We start from the raw sequence: 19,225 nt of genomic DNA, 5'->3' as shown, positions 1-19,225 counted from the left end.
GACGTTTCAGTTCCACTCCCCATCTCATTTATTTACTTTAGGAGCATGTACATGTATGGTGCATCTCAGGTGACGTTAAAGAGTAATCCAAAGTTAATGTAGCTAGAAGTATAAGTAATTACTTCAGCAGTGAGTAAGTAAAGTAAGGCATTATTTTTTTTAACTACTAGAAGTGTGTAATATTAACCATGTCATTTTAAAACCAAATGTATGAATCGTTGCTATTATAAATACGCACTCATTAATGAAAAAGAACATGTATGTGGCCGTATAACACAGAAAACAAAAACTTCATCAGAGAGTCTTAGAAATAGAAGAGGCACAAGAGCTCCGGCTGGTGTTGCAATGAATCGTGGGAGCATGCAGGCCTTCAGTCATGGGTCTTCTGCGAGTGAGCCCTCTTCTCTCATATGAACAATCTCTGGTCATGTGAACGGATTGCTGGAATGCTGACACAGCGCGCAAACTCTCGCGAAATTAGAAACAGATTTGATCAAAATGCTCACGCATAGCTATTTCCGGGTCAGGTGGAGGTTGTGGAGGACAGCACGAAAGGCGTAGTGATTACTAGGGAAAAGGGGTAAACTAACCGGCCTATCGATTGTTTTACTTCGCTAAAAACGGAGGTGCATGGCCGCTAATCGCTGCTAGCTGGCTGACCACTGACCGACAGCACACTCCCTGGTCACATGAAGGGGATTTAACCGGAGAGAGGATGGCTGAGCAGGATGTGTCTCCGGGACATCCACCTCTGCAGTCGTTTTCGGAGGTTTTGGAAAGTTCTGGGAGACAGAATTCCTCAGATGGAAACGGACACGTTGATAGTCCAGATGAGACCCTCTCTCCGACTTCGGTGATATACTTCAAGGAGGCGTTGAACTCCTCTAACGTGACATTTGGGAAGGTTGAGTCTGTGTCACCCTCCCCGCTTCGAAAGTATGACTTCAGGATTGAGAGAATCGAGTCAAAGCGCAGAAGTAAGTGCTTGTGAACTTTAAAATAGTCCAGCTGGTTAACAGTAGCCTCCGCAATGTACTAACAATAACAACTGTACCTGCTGTTAGCCGTGCTAGCTTGTTTGCTAACTTTTGACTGTAACTAAACAAACGACTTACTAGCTCGGTAGGATTTATAAAACTGATAATAGCTAATGTTAGGGAGATGATGCATAATACAAACTGGCTTTTCAGTTAAAAGTAATCCTCCAATACGTTTGCGAAAAGGAAAGCTTAGTGGTGTATCAATTAGTAAATATATCTACTGTAAACTTCATTCGGTTGCATGTGATCCTCTGATGAACGCCCTGTGTGTCAAAGTCTGTGAGTCTTCACATGGTAAAATGCTTCTCAACGCCACTGGCTGCTATGGTTTACATTTAACGGTGGATTAGTGACACATTAGCTTGCTGTCTGTGATTAAATCTCCCACAATTCACCTCACCCAACCACATATTATGGCAGGAACAGAAAACACATCTTGATAGAGTAACGTAATTGCTTTCAATGTTGCATCATCATAACATAATTGTGTATCTAGTTGAAACACTCTTTTGTAAGGAGGTCAATAATGTGAGCAGCCTGTCTGTCTGTTGCTGACTGTCAGCGTTACACCTTGATATTGCTAAGGCTTCACCATTCAAGTAGATTAGTCTAGTAATTGGTTGTTTTCGTCTTATTCGACTAAGATTTCTTGATTCAATTAGTCATTCTTAAATGCTGAATGACTAACTTCAAAGGGTGTTATGGTCAAATCATTAGTAAACCAGATTTAAGGTTGTGATGTTGCATTAATCTTTTTAGTGATACTCAGTTATTCGTATTTATTGATTAAATTAAATGATAGATTAAATAAACCATCAATAAATTAAAAAAAGGTTGTTAGTCAACTAAGATTATCATAAATCAGGACATATTGCAATATGAAACTAACTACTGTGTGGAATTTGGATCAAACTAGGACTGCTTCTTCTAAGTCAACTTAAACTAGTCACTTGGTCTTTGGTTAAGAAACACAAATCTAAGTCTGTTTTGGCCTATTCTTTGCTCTTTTCTAATGTTGTCCTTTTGGCATTATTTATTTTACTGGGAGGGAGTTTGGTACTTTGCTAAGTTATTTGGCAACATACAAAATATATGTTTTTATTTTCTTAAATAACAGTTGTTCAGAATATATGTGTTGTTTGAATTCCAGGTAAGTTGCCAGCAAGGATGTCTATGTAAAACTTTTTTTTTTAAAGTACCGTTAATTATTGCTGTTTTATTCTGTCCAATGACCGTTGATGCAGTGGTGTTCCAATTTGTTCTGCATAGATTTAAATAGTGGCAGACAAAAACATTGAGTGTCGATTTAAAAATGTCAATGACCTGCCATAGTGCCAAGTAAGAAAACAAATCTGCTCCTGCTGATAAGCCATAAAAATACCTTTTTTATACATCCTTTTTTAAAACACTTATATAATAAGTGGTTTGCAACTTTTCCTGGTTCTTTAGGCTGTTCAGCACTCAGAGGTGCTTTGATTTCTTAATGAACCTGACAGTAGTAACTGTGAAGAAAACAGTCAATCCCAAAATGATCATTTTGACCACAATTAAAAATGTTGTAATGTTTTGTATTGAAATTTGTCATCCATTTATTGATTCCCATTCTCAACACAAATGCTTTACTTTTTAATTAGATCAACCTGCACCTGGCATGTGTAAACTGTACTAAAAATCCAGATCTTACTTTTCTGACTTTCCAAGAACTCACTTGGTTTTTTAACAATGTCATGATGGCCATTTTTTCTGGATAATTGGCCTTATATTTGCTCACTGCTTTGGCTGTCCTGCTGCGAGCAGTTGAATAATCATATGGTCAAATAACCTGCCTCTATCCCAGTTCAGGGGACACTGTTGATGCCTGAGAGACAGCTGAGTCCTCAATGCTGCATCATTAGACATTGACTACTCTAGGGACCCCCCCCCCTCCTTTTTTTTTTTTACGCATGCACCATCTGCTCACGTGACAATGTGCTGCTGTACCCAGCTCTGCTGTCAGCCATCTTGGTCGACACCCACCCAGTGTATTCACTGCGGTGCACAGGCAGTCCAATCACAGTGAACCGGTGCTAAGCTGACCGGAGGAGGGCTGTGATTTTCGGCACTGTGCTCTCTTGCATTTTAAAACCCCCAGTCTGTACAAAAGAATAACAAGAGGTGCAGGAGGAGGTGGGTGGAGGAGGAGAGGGAAGGGCAGCCTCTCTCAAGACAACAGCGTATTCCACTCAGTTGTAACCAGGAGGGGAGGAGGATACAGGCATAAAGAGGAGGAAAAGAAAGCAGCACCCTTTCAGACACCTGCTGAGAGCTGCTGCAGGCCTTCCTAAGACTTCCTTTTTCTGCTCCCTGCTTTGATGCTTTTGTCATCCTCTCTCATTTCCTCTTGCCTCTGACCTGTTATTTGGGGGGACTTGTTTTTGGAACAAAAGCACCTTTTTTTCCACTCAGTGGTGTTGGTTTTGCATCAGCTGAGTCATCATGTCTGATCTGACGCCTCAGAGCGAAACCCCCACTCCCACCACCGACAAGATCACCCAGGCCGCCCGAGAGACCATTTATCTGTGCAACTTTCGCGTGTCTGTCGACGGCGAATGGCTCTGCCTTCGAGAGCTCAACGACATCTCCCTGACGCCAGACCCAGAGCCGGCCCATGAAGGTAATGTGACAGATTAGCTCAAGGTCCTGAGGAGGGCTGCAGGGCACAGTGGGATCTCTGTTTTGGGCGTGGTGGTTGCACAAGGTCCCCAGACGCAACACGTTTCATCCAGTGAACTGTGCTAATGTGTCCCGTTTGAGCTGTGTCACGATGGCTGTCAGGCTTTGATGGCTGAGAGTCTGAGAGCCACACAGCAGGATGATGCCACTTGTAAATAAAACAGGGCCGGGCAACAAAACAACCAGGAAGTGCCACTTGTTTTGACGTTTGATCAAATTAGATTGCAGGAAATCAAATAGATGGCGATGATGGATAATATTTGGTTTCTGTTTTCCTCAATTTCACTATAACACACATCAGGAATAGGTTTGCGCCTTGGTGATGTTTTTTACCCTCACTGAGACTAAACAAAACAGGATGCAACTGAATCCAGATATTTAACTTGACAGTGATTAAGTAACTTGTTTTGAATATGCCGTTATTTTCATAATTAATAAGGTTGCTTATTATTATCTCGATTGATCCTTTGGTCTACAAACATTTAGAAAATAATTGTGAAAAATGTCCATCCGAGTTTCTGACACTCCAAGGTGATATCTTTAAATGTATTCTGTCCAAAACCCAAAGACATTCAGTTTAATGTGATATAAAACAGAGAAACCCAGGAAATCGCAATAATTTCTAGGTTGAAAACATATTTTTCCGCCATTTTTTGCATAAATCACTTCTCTGATGTTGGTGATTATCTTTCTGTTTATCGACTTGTGTTGCATCTGTATTTTGCATGAATCATGTGGCAGTATTTACTATAGTTTCATGGTTTAATTGGATTGGAGCAGAGTATCTGCTGTACAGCAATGGCCTTCCTCTTTCTCATCTGTGGCCACGCCTTCTCTCAGCACAGAGCAGGCAGGTCCACTGTTTTCCTGAGGAAGGGAGGCAGCTCACACTGTTTCTCCAGCTGGTTAGCAAATTTGACACTGCAGCACTTAAAACCTGCTCTACTGCCATGACGTGACAGGACATTTCATAGAAGACAGAAACATTTGTTCTGCCATGCTACTTTAAACTAAATCTAAATCTCTTATGTTGGAGTCTGATCAATGTGTTTATTATCAGGGATGCTTGATATTTAATTGTCCATGTGTATCTTAAAATCTAGAACTTCAGAGTCATTTCATTCTAGCTGGTATTGATCATTTTTAATTATTGCAATAAATCCACGTCTACTTTCCATTTAACTTTTTTTGTAATTATTGCACGAGTAAAAGCTTTTAAAATCCGATCTGAGCTATTAAACTGATACTGCTGGTTCAGATTTATCAAATGTTTGCAATAACAAACCAACATTTTTGTGTTCATTAAATGCAGAAGTTGAATGTCCTAATTACCATGGCCAAAATAATGCCGATTCATCGATTACCATTCAAATAACCCTTACCACGATAGATATGTCACGATAGAGTCCCACATAGGCCTATCCTTAGTTAGGACTATTCTCCATTATCTGTCATTTTGTTTTGGAAGTCTATACTTTCATGCTATATAACCTTGATCAGCCTGAAGGGTGTTCTTTTCCCCATAATGACCAACTCGCTGCACATTATCCCACTTATTACACGGCCAGATACTAAACAAACTAATGACTCGACTCCCAATATTAATTGAATTCATTTGATTTTATTGACTCAAAAATTATCATATTTCTTCCGCTAAGGAAAACAAATCTGTAACTGCGACAACAACTTTACGGCAGCACTAATGGATTTTTTATGAAACTGTTTAGGTCTGTTACAGTTTCTAATCCACTAGTCCATATGCAAACTACAGATCAGTAATCTGGATGTTGTGTTAAATGTAAACAAATGCTGAAGGAGAACACAACCTAGTAGAACTCCTCTACTAAAAGCTTCTCAGTGACTGGATATCTACTTACATAAATGAAGGACTAGGAACAGACGTGTAGATGGATCATTCTCTTTTTCAAAGCTATTCACCGTTTATATTAATAATTAGATGAAGGGTAATGCTTTATTAGGTCAGTTTTACGTTTTAATCTTGTCCATCTTTGCAGCATAAGTGCATTTGTTTAGTCATCTTCCTCATGTACTTCATGACACTACAATTCTTCCTGGAAAACATTGGATCTTGTCCCCTGACGGTGCTTACTAAATTTACCTCCACCTGTTAAACCACATGTTTCATAACAAGGATTTCTCTGATGGCCCTCTTCTCTTTTTTTCCTTCTGTTAGATCCTAAGGATCCCATTGCAATCGAAAGGCTTAACCTGATGAACATGGCCAAGCTGAGCATCAAGGGCCTGATCGAGTCTGCTCTCAACCTCGGACGCACACTGGACTCCGACTATGCGCCTCTTCAGCAGTTCTTCGTGGTCATGGAGCACTGTCTGAAACATGGGTTGAAAAGTAAGCACACTTCACACATGGTCTCCTTTAGCACCTCCAAACTTATGCCCCTTTTCCACCAAACCGGATCCGGTTCAAGATCCGATCTTTTGCTTTTCTGGCGCTTTTTTGGTTCTAGCCTGTAGCACCCCTTGTATTTCCACCGCTCAGAGGCCGAGTGGAGCTCAAGTGGAGCTGTGTCATTGCGTCATCGTTTGCATCATGATGTAACCGTTTACGTCCCCTCTTATGACTGATTCATATTCACTGTCTGACTGTCACACGAGCAGCTGATGCACCCTCCCCAAAACTGAATGTGTTTCAGTCTGAACTGACGCTGTTTGGCATCAAAACGCTGTTATGAAAGTGTCTCTGGCATTACACAGGTGATGTTAGCATAGCAAGCGAGGCTACTCTGACTATCTTCATTACTCTGACTGTCTTCATTACTCTGACTGTCTTCGCTACTCTGACTGTCTTCATTACTCTGACTGTCTTCACTACTCTGACTGTCTTCATTACTCTGACTGTCTTCACTACTCTGACTGTCTTCACTACTCTGACTGTCTTCACTACTCTGACTGTCTTCACTACTCTGACTGTCTTCACTACTCTGACTGTCTTCATTACTCTGACTGTCTTCACTACTCTGACTGTCTTCACTACTCTGACTGTCTTCACTACTCTGACTGTCTTCACTACTCTGCTATCATATTGTGGCATAAGCCGTTTTCTACAGGTAGATTTTACCGCCTCAGTTTTCGTTATGATTTTACTTCTGATGGCAACCTTTGTAGCCCGTGTACTGATTCCATCCGATAGCTGCAATAATACAAAACAACAGGAGCACGTCTGCCTGCTGTTCCCAATGATCAATAACAGTGAACGGATGGTGATTAAAGTACAGTAAAAATAAACAGCATCACACTGAGCCTGGTTAGTGCTGCCTGACTTTATAAAGTGTGTGGTCGTGTTGTAGTCACTTTGCTCAGCGCTACGGCTTGTTACAACTTGTACTCGCTGTACTCGCCATGAACTGTTATTTCTCAGGTTAATCTCTCCCCTCCGAAGTAAGCGTGACGTATTGGTTCGTATTGGATCTTGAATTTTGCCGGGCAGCCAAAGTTGGGCCAAAAAGATCCGGTTTTTCGGTGCTTAAAGCCAGCGCCGCTGCCATGGAAACATGAAAAGCCAGATCTTTATCGGCTCCAGCTCCGGCTCCGGGTTGGTGGGAAAGTGGCATTAGTCAGCAATTCTTTCATCAAATGGCGCACAAACACTTTTTCCTCATAGAATGAGTTCACATAAATACAAGTGTATTGCAGTGCTTAATTTTGGAGTAATTTGACTCCCATTATTATCATCGCACAGTACAATGTGCAACACCAAATGTACTGATTTTTGAAAACAGTAAGTTTAAAACTCCTTACATAGGATGTCAAATGTCAAGAGCTCATGTCGATTAATGTGCATCGTCCCTTGTTAAATAAAGTATTTTAAAAGTGATTTTTACAGTGCACTATCAATGTTACTTTTAAAATATATTTTTGGTAACACTCCGTTATACAGTTCTACTAATTATGTTGTTTTAATGATACATTTTAAGAGCTCCAAAACAACTAAAAACAACAAAGCTCAGATGGACCAGAGAGACAAATGTGTCCTTTTTTTAATGAATTTATGATAAAAACGTGAAAATGTCTTTAAACAAGGTTCTTACGGAGCATTAAAAGTCTTTAATTAATTAATTAATCTAAAGATAATAGAATCAATCTAAGTCATGGGAAGTAGGATTTTATGAATTGTTTTTTTCTGAAGTTACATATAATAAATAATGAATTACATCTACTTCTTAAAATCATTTCACCTAATCTTCTAGCATCACCATAATGCATTTTGGAAAAGTGGAAAACATTTGCTTAAGGTTGTTTTTAAATTTCTTTCAAGCTGGCGTTAAAAAAAGTGTTTAAATGTAACTGCATGGACATTGGAGGTCTTGCCCACTGTGGGTACTGTATAAAATATTCTTCATAAATATATTATCTTAGTTAGGGTTAATATACTATGTGTGTCATTACAAAGAAATGTTAACAATATAATAACTCTACTACCTCCTGCATGTATACCCATTCCTCAGACATTAAGTTTAAGCCTCTTAGACATCTAAATAACATCTATCTTCAATATTGTACGACTTAAAAGGGATTAAAACGACACATTTGCTGATGAAATGCTCTGCATCAGAGAGTAGATTTTAGTTGTCTGCGTACACTTCAGTTAAGAGATTATGCCCAGTTAGTTTCTGTTCCTGAGTATGATGACTCAGTGAACCAAATTCCTCAAAAACAAAGGCTTAACATTCACTGTCTCACTCCTCAGCCAAGAAGACCTTCCTGGGGCAGAACAAGTCGTTCTGGGGGGCGTTGGAGCTGGTGGAGAAGCTGACGCCCGAGGCAGGAGAAATCACTGCCAGTGTGAAAGACCTGCCTGGCCTCAAGTGAGTTTGTTACATCAATTACCTAAAGACGGCTGACAGATTTGTGGTAGTTGCCAGCTAATAGAGTCCTGTTTTGCGTACACCAAAGTTTTATGTTCGAAATTTATAGTACAGGTTTTTTGTCAATTTCTGACATATTCTGGAACAAAAAGGGCAGTTTCAACCAGGAAATGTCCATATTTGTTCTCCCGGTGGACTGCTTTTGGATACGTTTGGGTTGATTTTGACGATTTAGGGGACTCTGGATAATTTGGATTGGACAGATTGCTTATTTATTTGAAAGAAAATGTTCCACAGGAGAGGCAATCATTTTATTTTTGTGCTCTCTATATCCAATGGTAGCAACACCACTCATGTTGGTCAAAATCTGTCCAACGAGACTACAAATATGGCCACCTTCTGGTTAAAACTGCAGTTTTTTTATCCTGAACATGTCAGAAATGGATTCAATATCCTCAATTACCCCCAAAATGGTCAGCCAATTTGACTATTGTTTACAAAGGCTATAGTGCTAATTAAGGCAACTTGTGCTAATTGTGCAAATTACTCAACATATGCAAGTTAGCATCCGGCAGTTTCTATGTGCTGGTGACCCGATTTTTTATTCCAGAACTCCTCTAGGACGAGGGCGTGCCTGGTTGCGATTGGCCTTGATGCAGAAGAAACTCTCTGACTACATGAAGACCATCATCAACAGAAAGGACCTGCTCAGGTGAGGGTCATACAGGGCTGAGGCCCACTTGCACCCGGAATAACAGTTTAGAAGTAAGGATAAGAAATAAAATGTTTTGTGTTTCATTCACCTAATGAAAGTAATTCGCACATACCTTCCTTGTTTGTGGTAAATATCAGAGAGGCTGACTCTTTGTCTCCCTGTTGCTGGTTGAAGTACCCCAAAACACTGGGTCCTACATTCCCCATAATGCAGCATGAGTAGAGTGATGCATTGACGTATTTTTGTAGGCCGACCCAGAATGTAGCATTGCAGAGGGTTCCTGGACAAAAAGTAATGGAATTTTTCATATTCATTCATTTGGGAATATTGCAGGAAAAATATCCACTTTTACCACAACTTTTCTAATCAAGCGTGAAACCAATCGGTAGAAGTATATAGCTAACATAACGGTATATACTGTATGAGCTACATGGTGGTCCATGGGTCAGTTGTAAGCAACTGCTGTTTTAAAGACACAAAAAAGCTTCCAACGTTCACAGGTTGGGTTTTATACTGTCGTGTTCCATGTAATAGAACAAAACGTGAATATCTTGTAAGCTTGTATTAAATAAGACCTAATGAAAGGCATTTCACCAAAAAAAGACCATTGACTTCAGGACAAGGGAACCCGGAATAGCTCAAATGCTGACTAATTTCCCGGTTTTGGACTCATTCCTGCACCATTCTATAGAGTCTTTCATCAGACCCTCACAGTGGTTCATGGATGATGTTTTTTTGTAGGCTGGAATAGCATCGCATTGCTCCACACTACAAAAATCAGTCTATAATGTGCAATCAATCAAGTATTGCAGAAAACCAAACAAATTTAAACATGCTGGAACATAAAGCCTTTTTCTTGTCAGTGACAGTATTTCTCACTCTACTTTATAGTGAATTTTATGAAGCCAATGCCTTGATGATGGAGGAGGAAGGAGCTGTCATCGCTGGGCTGCTCGTTGGACTTAATGTCATTGACGCTAATCTGTGTATGAAGGGAGAGGACTTGGACTCTCAGGTAACACTTCCATTCCCACCAACACGCAGAGCCGCAGTAACACAGGGACATACAGAACTAGTGGTTACAGAAAAAAAGCAATACCTCAAGGTTCTTACACAGTGTTTCTGTAGGTTATCTGAGATAACAGAACATACTGCATCATGTTTTCAGGCTGAAATGCCCTGAATAAACACATCAGCAGATAGAACAGTGTACATTAGTTTAATTCCTTACCTTTTAAAATGTGGCTTTTCTTTTTTCAAATAAATTACTGGTATGACTTTGTAGGATTTTAATGTAGGCGCATTGAATTACCAGTTTGTCTTTAAGTGTAGATTTTTTGTGTTGAATTCACTAAATGTTAGGATTAGATAATGCTTCATATGCATGTTTAAACCATAAAATAAACTTCTATCACACAAAGAACTGTTAATTCAACATGTTTTACCCTTAAAACTTTTAAATTATTTTTAAAAACATCTCCAAAATTGACTTGAAGGACTGTAAAAACTGTGACTCTTAATTAGTCAGCAAAATAAACCTGCATTCATCCAAAGTTAAGACGGCACCTCTTTCTTCACTCTTCATCAGCCGGCAATTTGGGAATAAAGGCAGAGTTATTGGGAGGATAGACATATTGACAGCTTGCCATCAGTTTAGTAAACAAGAGTTACTCCAAGTGTGACAAAATCGAAACTTCTCCACTCATAAAGCTCCTGTTAATTGACTCCTGGAATATTTAGATAACCTGAATACATTTAAACCAGGACAAAAACTGTTAGTGCGCACATTAGTAAAGCTCTTCCAGAAGTAGTCATGTTATTCCTGCATTTATTGCATTAGAGCTGCAGTGTTGCTTCAGTTGTCGTTGATTATCTGTTTCGTACCGAATTACTTCTGCAGGTCGGGGTGATTGATTTCTCAATGTACCTCAAAGATGGAGGACACAGCAGTAAGAGTGCAGAGGGGTGAGTTCTCATTTCTAACTGTATCAGCGTCTGTAGTTATATGTTAGCGTTTTACGATGATGTTTTAGGTGATCTATGAAATTCTGCTATAGTTTGAAACTCCAGTTAAATGTTCTCTATGCTCATTGGTGTCAATAATTTGGGCACTTTTTGAGGCAAAATAGGTCAAATAATGTTTACTCCAAGGCACCGTTTAATTACTTGTTTGTAGTCTTTGCTTATTTTTGAGTAAATACATTAAAGTATTGATAAAGAACCAAAGTAATTACATCAGCACCAATATTAAAGCATTTATTGATTCATATGCCAATAATTTTCCAGATTTGTATTATTTGGTCCACAAAACATGATCAGCACGTTTGAAATGTCTTAATGTTGTCATTTCATCTTTTACTTTGTCTGAATATATTTCTATTTACTAAAATGTTAAGATTGGAAAATCTGATCTTGTTACAACTTAAAAGTTATTTCTTGAAAATGTAATTACACATTTTTGCATGATTCAATGAAAACTGACCAAAACAATCATTCCTACCTCTTCAGTGACGGTCAGATCACAGCCATTCTTGACCAGAAGAATTATGTGGAGGAGCTGAACAGACATTTAAGGTTTGTCCGGTTCTCTCTTCACCTTTTCCGGCAGCTTGTTGAGCTCCAGGCTGACGTGATGTGTCTTCTGTTTATAGTGCATCAGTAAATAACCTCCAGGCCAAGGTGGATGCTCTGGAGAAGTCTAACACAAAGCTAACAGAAGAGGTGAGAGTCATGCTCAGCTGAGCTAAAATACAGCAGCTATTTTGTTGTTGTTTACAGAAGGGTTCCTTGACTTTTGTCTCCTCAGCTCGCCGTGGCAAATAACAGGATCATCACTTTACAAGAAGACGTTGAGAGAGTGAAGGAGGAGAGCTCATATCAGCTGGAGTCCAGGAAGGTGAGCACATCAAACACTGAATTGTTTGGAATATGGAGATAAAACACTACGATATGATCATTTTATCCATACTCTAAAAATGTTTACCTCAATTGCAATCCAGACATGGTGAACTCAAAAATATGTTTGCAGCAGGGTAACCAGAGGCCTGTACTATGAAGCAGGATTTTGGGTTAGCGATGTAACTTCAGGGTTAATTATCAAAATCTAATCTATCTGTTTTAATTGCAGTAACATGTCCTGCATTGTCCCGCACAAAAATAGTTGTTGTCCCACATGTGACTCGTTGGCACCTGGTTTGAGGTCACAAGACTCATGATTATTAAAATGAACTGCAGTCATTTTTTCTTATAAGTGCAAAGAAAGCAACACGGTTTAATATCATCAAACAATATAATGAAATGATTATTTTTTAATAGTAAAATAAATGAAGACAATACAATAGATAAAAGCATAAAACAGTAGCACTACAGACATTGATTTTAAATGATTAAAAAAATTATTGTGAGTATTACCAACCTTTGAAATGTCCAAGTTATACAATTAGAATCAAGGATTCAACTAAGCCATGTCAAAAAAGAATAATATTCTATTTTTTAAGGAGGATATACAGTTATTTTCACACAGGAAAAGATGTCCAATGTGTTTCAGTTATATAATATGTAGTTTCCTATCTAAAGGTAGCACGGTAATTCTTCTTCTGCTGTTAAATCTTATGATCCTGCTTTTTAAATGTTATAATCAGTTTTAGTAAACTTCACTAATTGTATCCCAGATTTAGTAAACTAAGAACTAATTAGGGGTTTCAATGATTCCTCTTTTAAAACAGAAAAATATCTCAACTTTAGCATATATTTAAATAAACTTTATTACGATTGTATCCTTGTTATTAATTGAGAAAACGATGGAGGTGATTTATATAATTGATTACAAGCCCTCTGTATTAAAAACATACACGTGATTTATCCCATTACTGTCACATTGTGGTGGTTGATATAGGACAGACTTTGTTTTAGCCATATTGCTCTGCTGCTGTTTTGAATGGTGGTGATTGGTAGCTAAAAATAACAAAGGTATCACATGGTCGGCTTTAAATGTACATATTCCTGCAATAAACATAAAAAAAACTAAAAACCTTTGTCACTTCTTTTCAGGCATCAAAGAGCGAGTCGGCACCAGACGGACAAGTGCTGGGTGAAACGCGCAAGCAGCTCAAAGAAGAAACGTTGCTTCGATTGGTGCGTGCAGGCTCTACTCAAAGCTTCTCTACTCATGTTAGATGTCTATATTGTTATGACATACTGAGAGTATCTATAAAATGAATAAATATAGATATGAAATATATACATTTATGTGCAAATGTTGCTTTATTTCATTACAACTTCTAAACAATACTGCTTTTCTTTATTCAGTTACGTGTTCAAATCTGGCTTTTCACAATTTTTTTCCTGTGATCTTGCTTTTGCTTATTTGTTTATATTTTCTAGATAACCTGTGTTTCTTTTCTATTTAATGTTCAAATCTACTCTTTTTCTGTGTACTTTTGCTGCTGTAGCGCCTTAAATGTCCCCGCTGCGGGAAACAACAGGATTTCTGATATGCTATAACATTGCATGTTATCTTAACTTGAATAGAATCCCTATGCAGAGGAAATATCAGCCTGCTTTTGTGAGGTGTGCATCTGAAGTTAGGTGTGTGTGCAGGATGTGGAGAAGGAGCTGGAGGTGCAGATCGGGATGAAGCAGGAGATGGAGCTGTCCATGAAGATGCTGGAGAAAGACGTCTGTGAAAAGCAGGACGCTCTGGTGGAGCTCCGACAGCAGCTGGAGGACCTCCGCGTCATCAACCAACAGCTTAGCCACAAGTCACAGGTCAGTCTGTTCTTCCCATCCTTACATTTCACCTGGGAATTGTAGGTAACTATACATCCAATGTCTTCATCTTTTAACTAATAAATCTGATTATATTTTAAAATCTTTGGAGCTGATGACACTAGCTGTGGCTCAAACTGTAATCTATCATAGTCTATGATAAAAAAAAAAAGGTTTTAAAACATCACCCCACACAGCGCTGTTGCAGTTGAGAATCTGAATCTGAACTGAATTAAAACTGGATAAAGGATAATGCTTTGCAGACAAATAATTGAAATAATAAATAAGCACCAAACTCTCCAAGGTTTTGTGTTAAGGAGACATAATAATGAATCGTTTCCCTCATCTTCCTCAGAGTGCAGACGCCGGCTCTAAACAGAAGAGTGAAGCCATCGCTCGCCTGGAGGAGAAGATAAACCAGATGTCAGGCACTGTCAAACAGATGGAGACCAGGTGAGGACAGCTTCTCCAAAGCCACGACTGCCTTTTAAATTATTATTACAGTACATTGTTTTTTCTTCACGGAATCACTTACGAAAACATCTTATTGTCCTTTTTTGTCATTCTCCTCCCTCCACTTTCATTAATTTTTTCATTCTCATTATTTATTTGAATCATCAGTGAGAAGCATTTGGTGAAGCAGGCTAGGAACCTGAACTCAGCAGCGGGGAAGCTGCTGCAGCAGTAGCTCCCCGCTTTCATAAATCTGAATACAAACATACGACCGCTGCCTAATATAGAAATAACCAAACTAGGATGTTATCTCTTTTCTGTACCATGCTCCTTTGTTGTTGAAAATAAAACCATTTTCCCACAACCTCCTGCAGTGGCTCTCCAGCATCCGCTTCGAGTAGTGTGGACAGAATGGATCTATTTAGCGTCCCTAAATCCTTGTGTTCAGATGTTATCCACATCAGACTTATACTTCTGTTTGGTAAACATTTCTTTAAAATAACGCATTGAAGCTTTTTTGGCAAAAGACGAGTAGATGGCTTGGTGTTGGAAGTTCACTGTGAAAAGTTTTTAAAGATTTCAAGGACTGAAGTCCGAATGAACAGAGCCCAGATATTTTGGAGGTAGTTGACTTTCAGTAATGTTACTCCAAAGAATAAGAATAGGTCCAACCCACAGAGATGGAACTGATGTTTATGGGCTGGTGTCACATGCTGTCATTTGGTGATCCAAATTCAAATGTATTAGGGCCAGGATAAGGGTAAGATGAAAAAAGAAAATGGCAAAATTAATTTATTAATTTTGAATTGTATGTGCGCATAACATTGGTGTAAACTGTAGTAATCATTAGGCTAATAAAACAATAAACAAACACAGCCTGCTTCATCTTCCTTGGCCAAAGTCTCCCTTTTCTTTCAGTGTACTCCATTTCTTTGTGTTTTTTCATTTATTTAAGTTCCAACCATGTTTCTTTTCGTCAAGTTTTCATTTTACCATGAGTTTGTGTAACACCCCCTCCCCTAACCAGATGCAAACAGGCTGAGAGAGAGAAGGCTCTGGCTGTAGAGGCCAATCGGCTCTTCAAACAGGAGTTTGGGGACAAAATCGAGAGTCTGCAGGTGGAGGTGGAGCTGCTGAGGAAGAACAGGTACATGTTTTCACAGTTATTTATCCTATTAATATTATATTATATTTTATTTTATTTAGATTTATTTTCACATAAATATATATTTTTTATTTTGTAATTTTGTAAAAACTTGTTTTATTAATATTTGCAGTTAATTGTTTAATTTCTCTGACCTTGTAGTTGTATAACCAATTTTATGTAGTGTGAGAGAGCTTCTTGGAAATAAACTAATAAAAGGTGACTTTAAAAATGCTGCATGTGGATGTTTTATTGCTCTGTTTTCTTCAGACAAAGCAAGATTCTTATAAATGTTATTTATATTAACTCATTTTCACTGTGTTACACTTGTTTGGTTTCAGGTGTTATCTGGAGGTTGAGCTGAGGAAAGAGCGGGAGCGGCGGAGCGAGCATCACCATGGCGACGCTGCTTCCGCCCAGCCCGCTGCTCCTCGGAGGGAGAGGAGACTCCCAGAGAACATACCAAAAGTAAAGCTCTGATTACAGATAAGTAAAAGTTGCGTTTGACTGTCTTCACTTTGTTCTGTATATAATATCTGTGTATTGTACCAACAGCGGCCCTCAGAAGCCCTAGCAGCCAAAAGGGAGAGTGAGCAGTCAGGAGCAGAGGACAAAAGCAGTCTGAGCTCCAGCTTGTAGGTCCTTTTAACAACTACAGCTTTGAGAAACAACATAAACAATTGAGGAAATATTTTTATTTATTATTTTACGTCCTTTTTTAAGGTCCTCAAGGTCACACCATGAGGATGAGCAGGTAAGTTCTGACACACACTACATAAAATATTGAATTATGTTACTGTAGTTTATTATCTGTTTATGAATTTCTGACAAAAAACAAAGGAAAAAATCAATCCAAGTATTTAATTAAAGCAGTTTGAAACATAAAGATGCAAACAAGAACTGTAGTAACAGCTGAAACAGTCAACCAGTAGCGATTCAATAAATAAAAAATGTCTATAATTAACCATATGAATAATAATAATAATGATCATATTTTAAACTGATTTCCTGCAGGAAGAGTCGTTAGGGGAGATCAGTCAGCCGTGCATCTGTACGATGTGTGAACAGGAGGACTCCCTCCTGAAGACAAAGGTACGAGAACGGAATATTATTCTGACCTTCCTGTCTCACAATGCATTTCACAATATTTAATGCTACTTTCAATCAGAAGAGGGTGTTTTATTAAAGCCCACAGCCTCAGTCTTTACCCTAACATTACTGGAACTGACAACCAATGATCAAATCAAATGCAAGGTTTACACAAATGGGATTTTAAGATAAATGATTCTTTATACCAAATTGCGCTTGGTCATTACATTACATGGCACTCCATGTTGAACTTTAAATCAAATAAGCATCAGTCAAATTTCCCTTTATTAACTCATTTTATTATCTTTACCATATTATGCTGAACAGTAAAAGGCATTTCCAGAAACAAGCCTTAAACAAAGCATTTTTTGTCCACATGTAGGACTTAATCATGGCTCAATATCTGACATTCATATAAAGTCTGGTCTGATTTTTAACCGGATAATCTGCAAATTATTTCCATGAGTATGACTGTAGTGATTTGTTTCCATTCCATTGACCTTTTAGTCGAACCAGCTCTGAGTTAGACGAACATTTATAATATTGACATTAACCACAAAGAAAGTTTGGCATCATTATGAAACTTTCTTAACTGCAAACATGAAAACAGAATTACAAAAAAGCTGTTACTGCTCTGAAGAAAAATACCTTGTGTGGAATCTTCAGTGGGATCAATGTAGGTGCTGCATCTTGTTATGCTTTAATAATGGGAACAGTCAAAGTGCTATAATAACTATTGAAATGTGAAATAATAATAATACTGTTTGGTGAAGATTCAGCCAGCATGCTTCACTTCCTGTCCCAGTGTGTTATAACCCTGTTCTTGTGTGTGTAGAAGCAGTGTAAAAACTGCAGCGGGGTTTTCTGTGAGAGCTGTGTGTCCAACGAGCTGCCGTTACCTTCCTCCATCCTCCCAGAGACTGTGTGTACCGCCTGCTTCTCTCTGTTGCTCCAACAATATGCTTCAACCCCAACCTGAAACAACTCTGCATTTTAATACAGGACACTATGTTCGGACACATGGAAACGGAGGCATTCAATTTAAAGCTGGCACTGCAACAATGCACTTTTTGACTTTGTGTCCTGAGACCTTATGAAATATCTGATGGCGTCCCTTGGGAGGTCGGAACTCTAATGTCCAAACATGTGCCAGTTAGAGCTGTTTTGGAGGCAGGTTTTTATGTATAGAAAAAGACAACTTGAATCATCTCATCTCGTGCATGAAAACTGACTCTGCACATGTCCACTAAGTGGATTATTGATTTAGAAGGTCAACTGTAATATTTTATTAAAAATAATTAGGTTTTAAAAAAAGAAATACTGGACTTTTTTGTTTGTCACAACTGTCATGCACCGCTGTTAATCATGTACACATCATGATCCAATGGATTAGATGAAGTAGGAATTTTCACACTTTTGACCGAATACTATATGTAACATTGTATTTCAAATGTCTCAATATTTGCGGAAAGACTTTCAAAAGCTTTATTATCCACCCTCAAATTGTAAAATACAAATTGAATAATACATACGTTGGCAATTCAATAACAAAATTGCATAACTGTAATGCCTAACTTAAGACTAGAGAAAATACAAATATTTACGATATAGGCCTACTGCTGTATCACAATGGCAAACTGCTTGTCTGTACCTTGTTCCTTATCCGATCATCATGTTATGAAGACTTCATCACACTGTTGTTTTAAAACTGTAGAGTGGATTAGGCTGACATTTTGATCAGTGTACTGATTCTCAGTCTTGCAATGAGTTAATGACAAAGTCGTTACGACTACATTCAATATGAAGCTGAAGTCAGCAGCAAGTTAGCTTAGCTTAGCACAGGCTCTGTTCTAAAGATTGTAAAATAACATATGAAGTTTACACATTATTGTAAGGGGAAGGGGGAATATTTTTTTCCTGGGGACAGTAAATACTTTGTGTTGAATGTGTTTGTGTTGGAACTCAAACCTTAGCACTGCGCCAGATATTCTTTATGCTAGGCTAAGCTAACATGCTAGTGGCTGTAGCTTCATGTTAAGCATACAGGCATAATCGTGTTTCCCATGATGGCACACTGTTTACGAAGCTGAATATTCTTGGTAAAATATGTATTTACTGTTGTGTTCAGTCTTAGTTAGGAGTGGCATTAACACATTTGCTTAAAGACTCTGGTTTATCTCAAACAGTGCGGCAGTTTGGGTTATTTTGTTCTGGATAATTTAAGTTTTTTTCTGGACATCTAAACATATTACTGCACTTTTAAAAAGCATGGCTCTGGCTGTACTGAATAGGGCTTATAGCTGCAACAGCTGTTTTTATGTGCAGTAAATCATGGTATTGTTTTTGTTGAAGCTCTTAACACATGAGATGGAGATGCGTGTTAGATCAACAATAAACTTTTATTAAATGTTACTGGTGTGTATCTGGATTATTTCAATGTATTAGCCCTGTCATATATGTC

The 19,225-nt window shown here is 38.4% G+C and overlaps 1 protein-coding gene across 2 annotated transcripts; it reads left to right on the top strand.

Moving 5' to 3' along the window:
- The first annotated feature begins 422 nt into the window (after positions 1 to 422).
- Positions 423 to 19,176, top strand: rufy3 (RUN and FYVE domain containing 3). 2 transcript variants are annotated; one of them, XM_063896898.1, is made up of 18 exons: positions 423 to 977; positions 5,947 to 6,120; positions 8,479 to 8,596; positions 9,207 to 9,308; positions 10,203 to 10,326; positions 11,212 to 11,276; positions 11,820 to 11,885; positions 11,963 to 12,032; positions 12,118 to 12,207; positions 13,362 to 13,445; positions 13,911 to 14,078; positions 14,434 to 14,531; positions 15,559 to 15,678; positions 16,017 to 16,143; positions 16,231 to 16,310; positions 16,399 to 16,429; positions 16,690 to 16,767; positions 17,600 to 19,176. In XM_063896898.1, the coding sequence occupies exons 1-18, from the start codon at positions 716 to 718 to the stop codon at positions 17,741 to 17,743; spliced, it is 2,001 nt and encodes a 666-aa protein (XP_063752968.1). In that variant the 5' UTR covers positions 423 to 715; the 3' UTR covers positions 17,744 to 19,176. The 2 variants fall into 2 exon arrangements, with proteins under 2 accessions (XP_063752968.1, XP_063752969.1); XM_063896899.1 differs by lacking the exon at positions 423 to 977 and adding an exon at positions 3,061 to 3,693.
- Positions 19,177 to 19,225: the final 49 nt, after the last annotated feature.

The sequence above is a fragment of the Eleginops maclovinus genome, chromosome 12 (genome assembly GCF_036324505.1).
Source record: "Eleginops maclovinus isolate JMC-PN-2008 ecotype Puerto Natales chromosome 12, JC_Emac_rtc_rv5, whole genome shotgun sequence".
Taxonomy (NCBI): domain Eukaryota; kingdom Metazoa; phylum Chordata; class Actinopteri; order Perciformes; family Eleginopidae; genus Eleginops; species Eleginops maclovinus.
Note: the sequence above shows the minus strand (reverse complement) of the source record. Positions and strands in the feature narration are given on the sequence as shown.

Bases quoted from the DNA above. Each gene is read 5' to 3' on its own strand.
- rufy3 (XM_063896898.1), top strand. From the start codon at position 716: ATGGCTGAGCAGGATGTGTCTCCGGGACATCCACCTCTGCAGTCGTTT. The intron at 12,208-13,361 runs GTGAGCACATCA...ACTTCTTTTCAG, and splicing joins ATCAGCTGGAGTCCAGGAAG to GCATCAAAGAGCGAGTCGGC. The intron at 16,311-16,398 runs GTAGGTCCTTTT...TCCTTTTTTAAG, and splicing joins AGCAGTCTGAGCTCCAGCTT to GTCCTCAAGGTCACACCATG.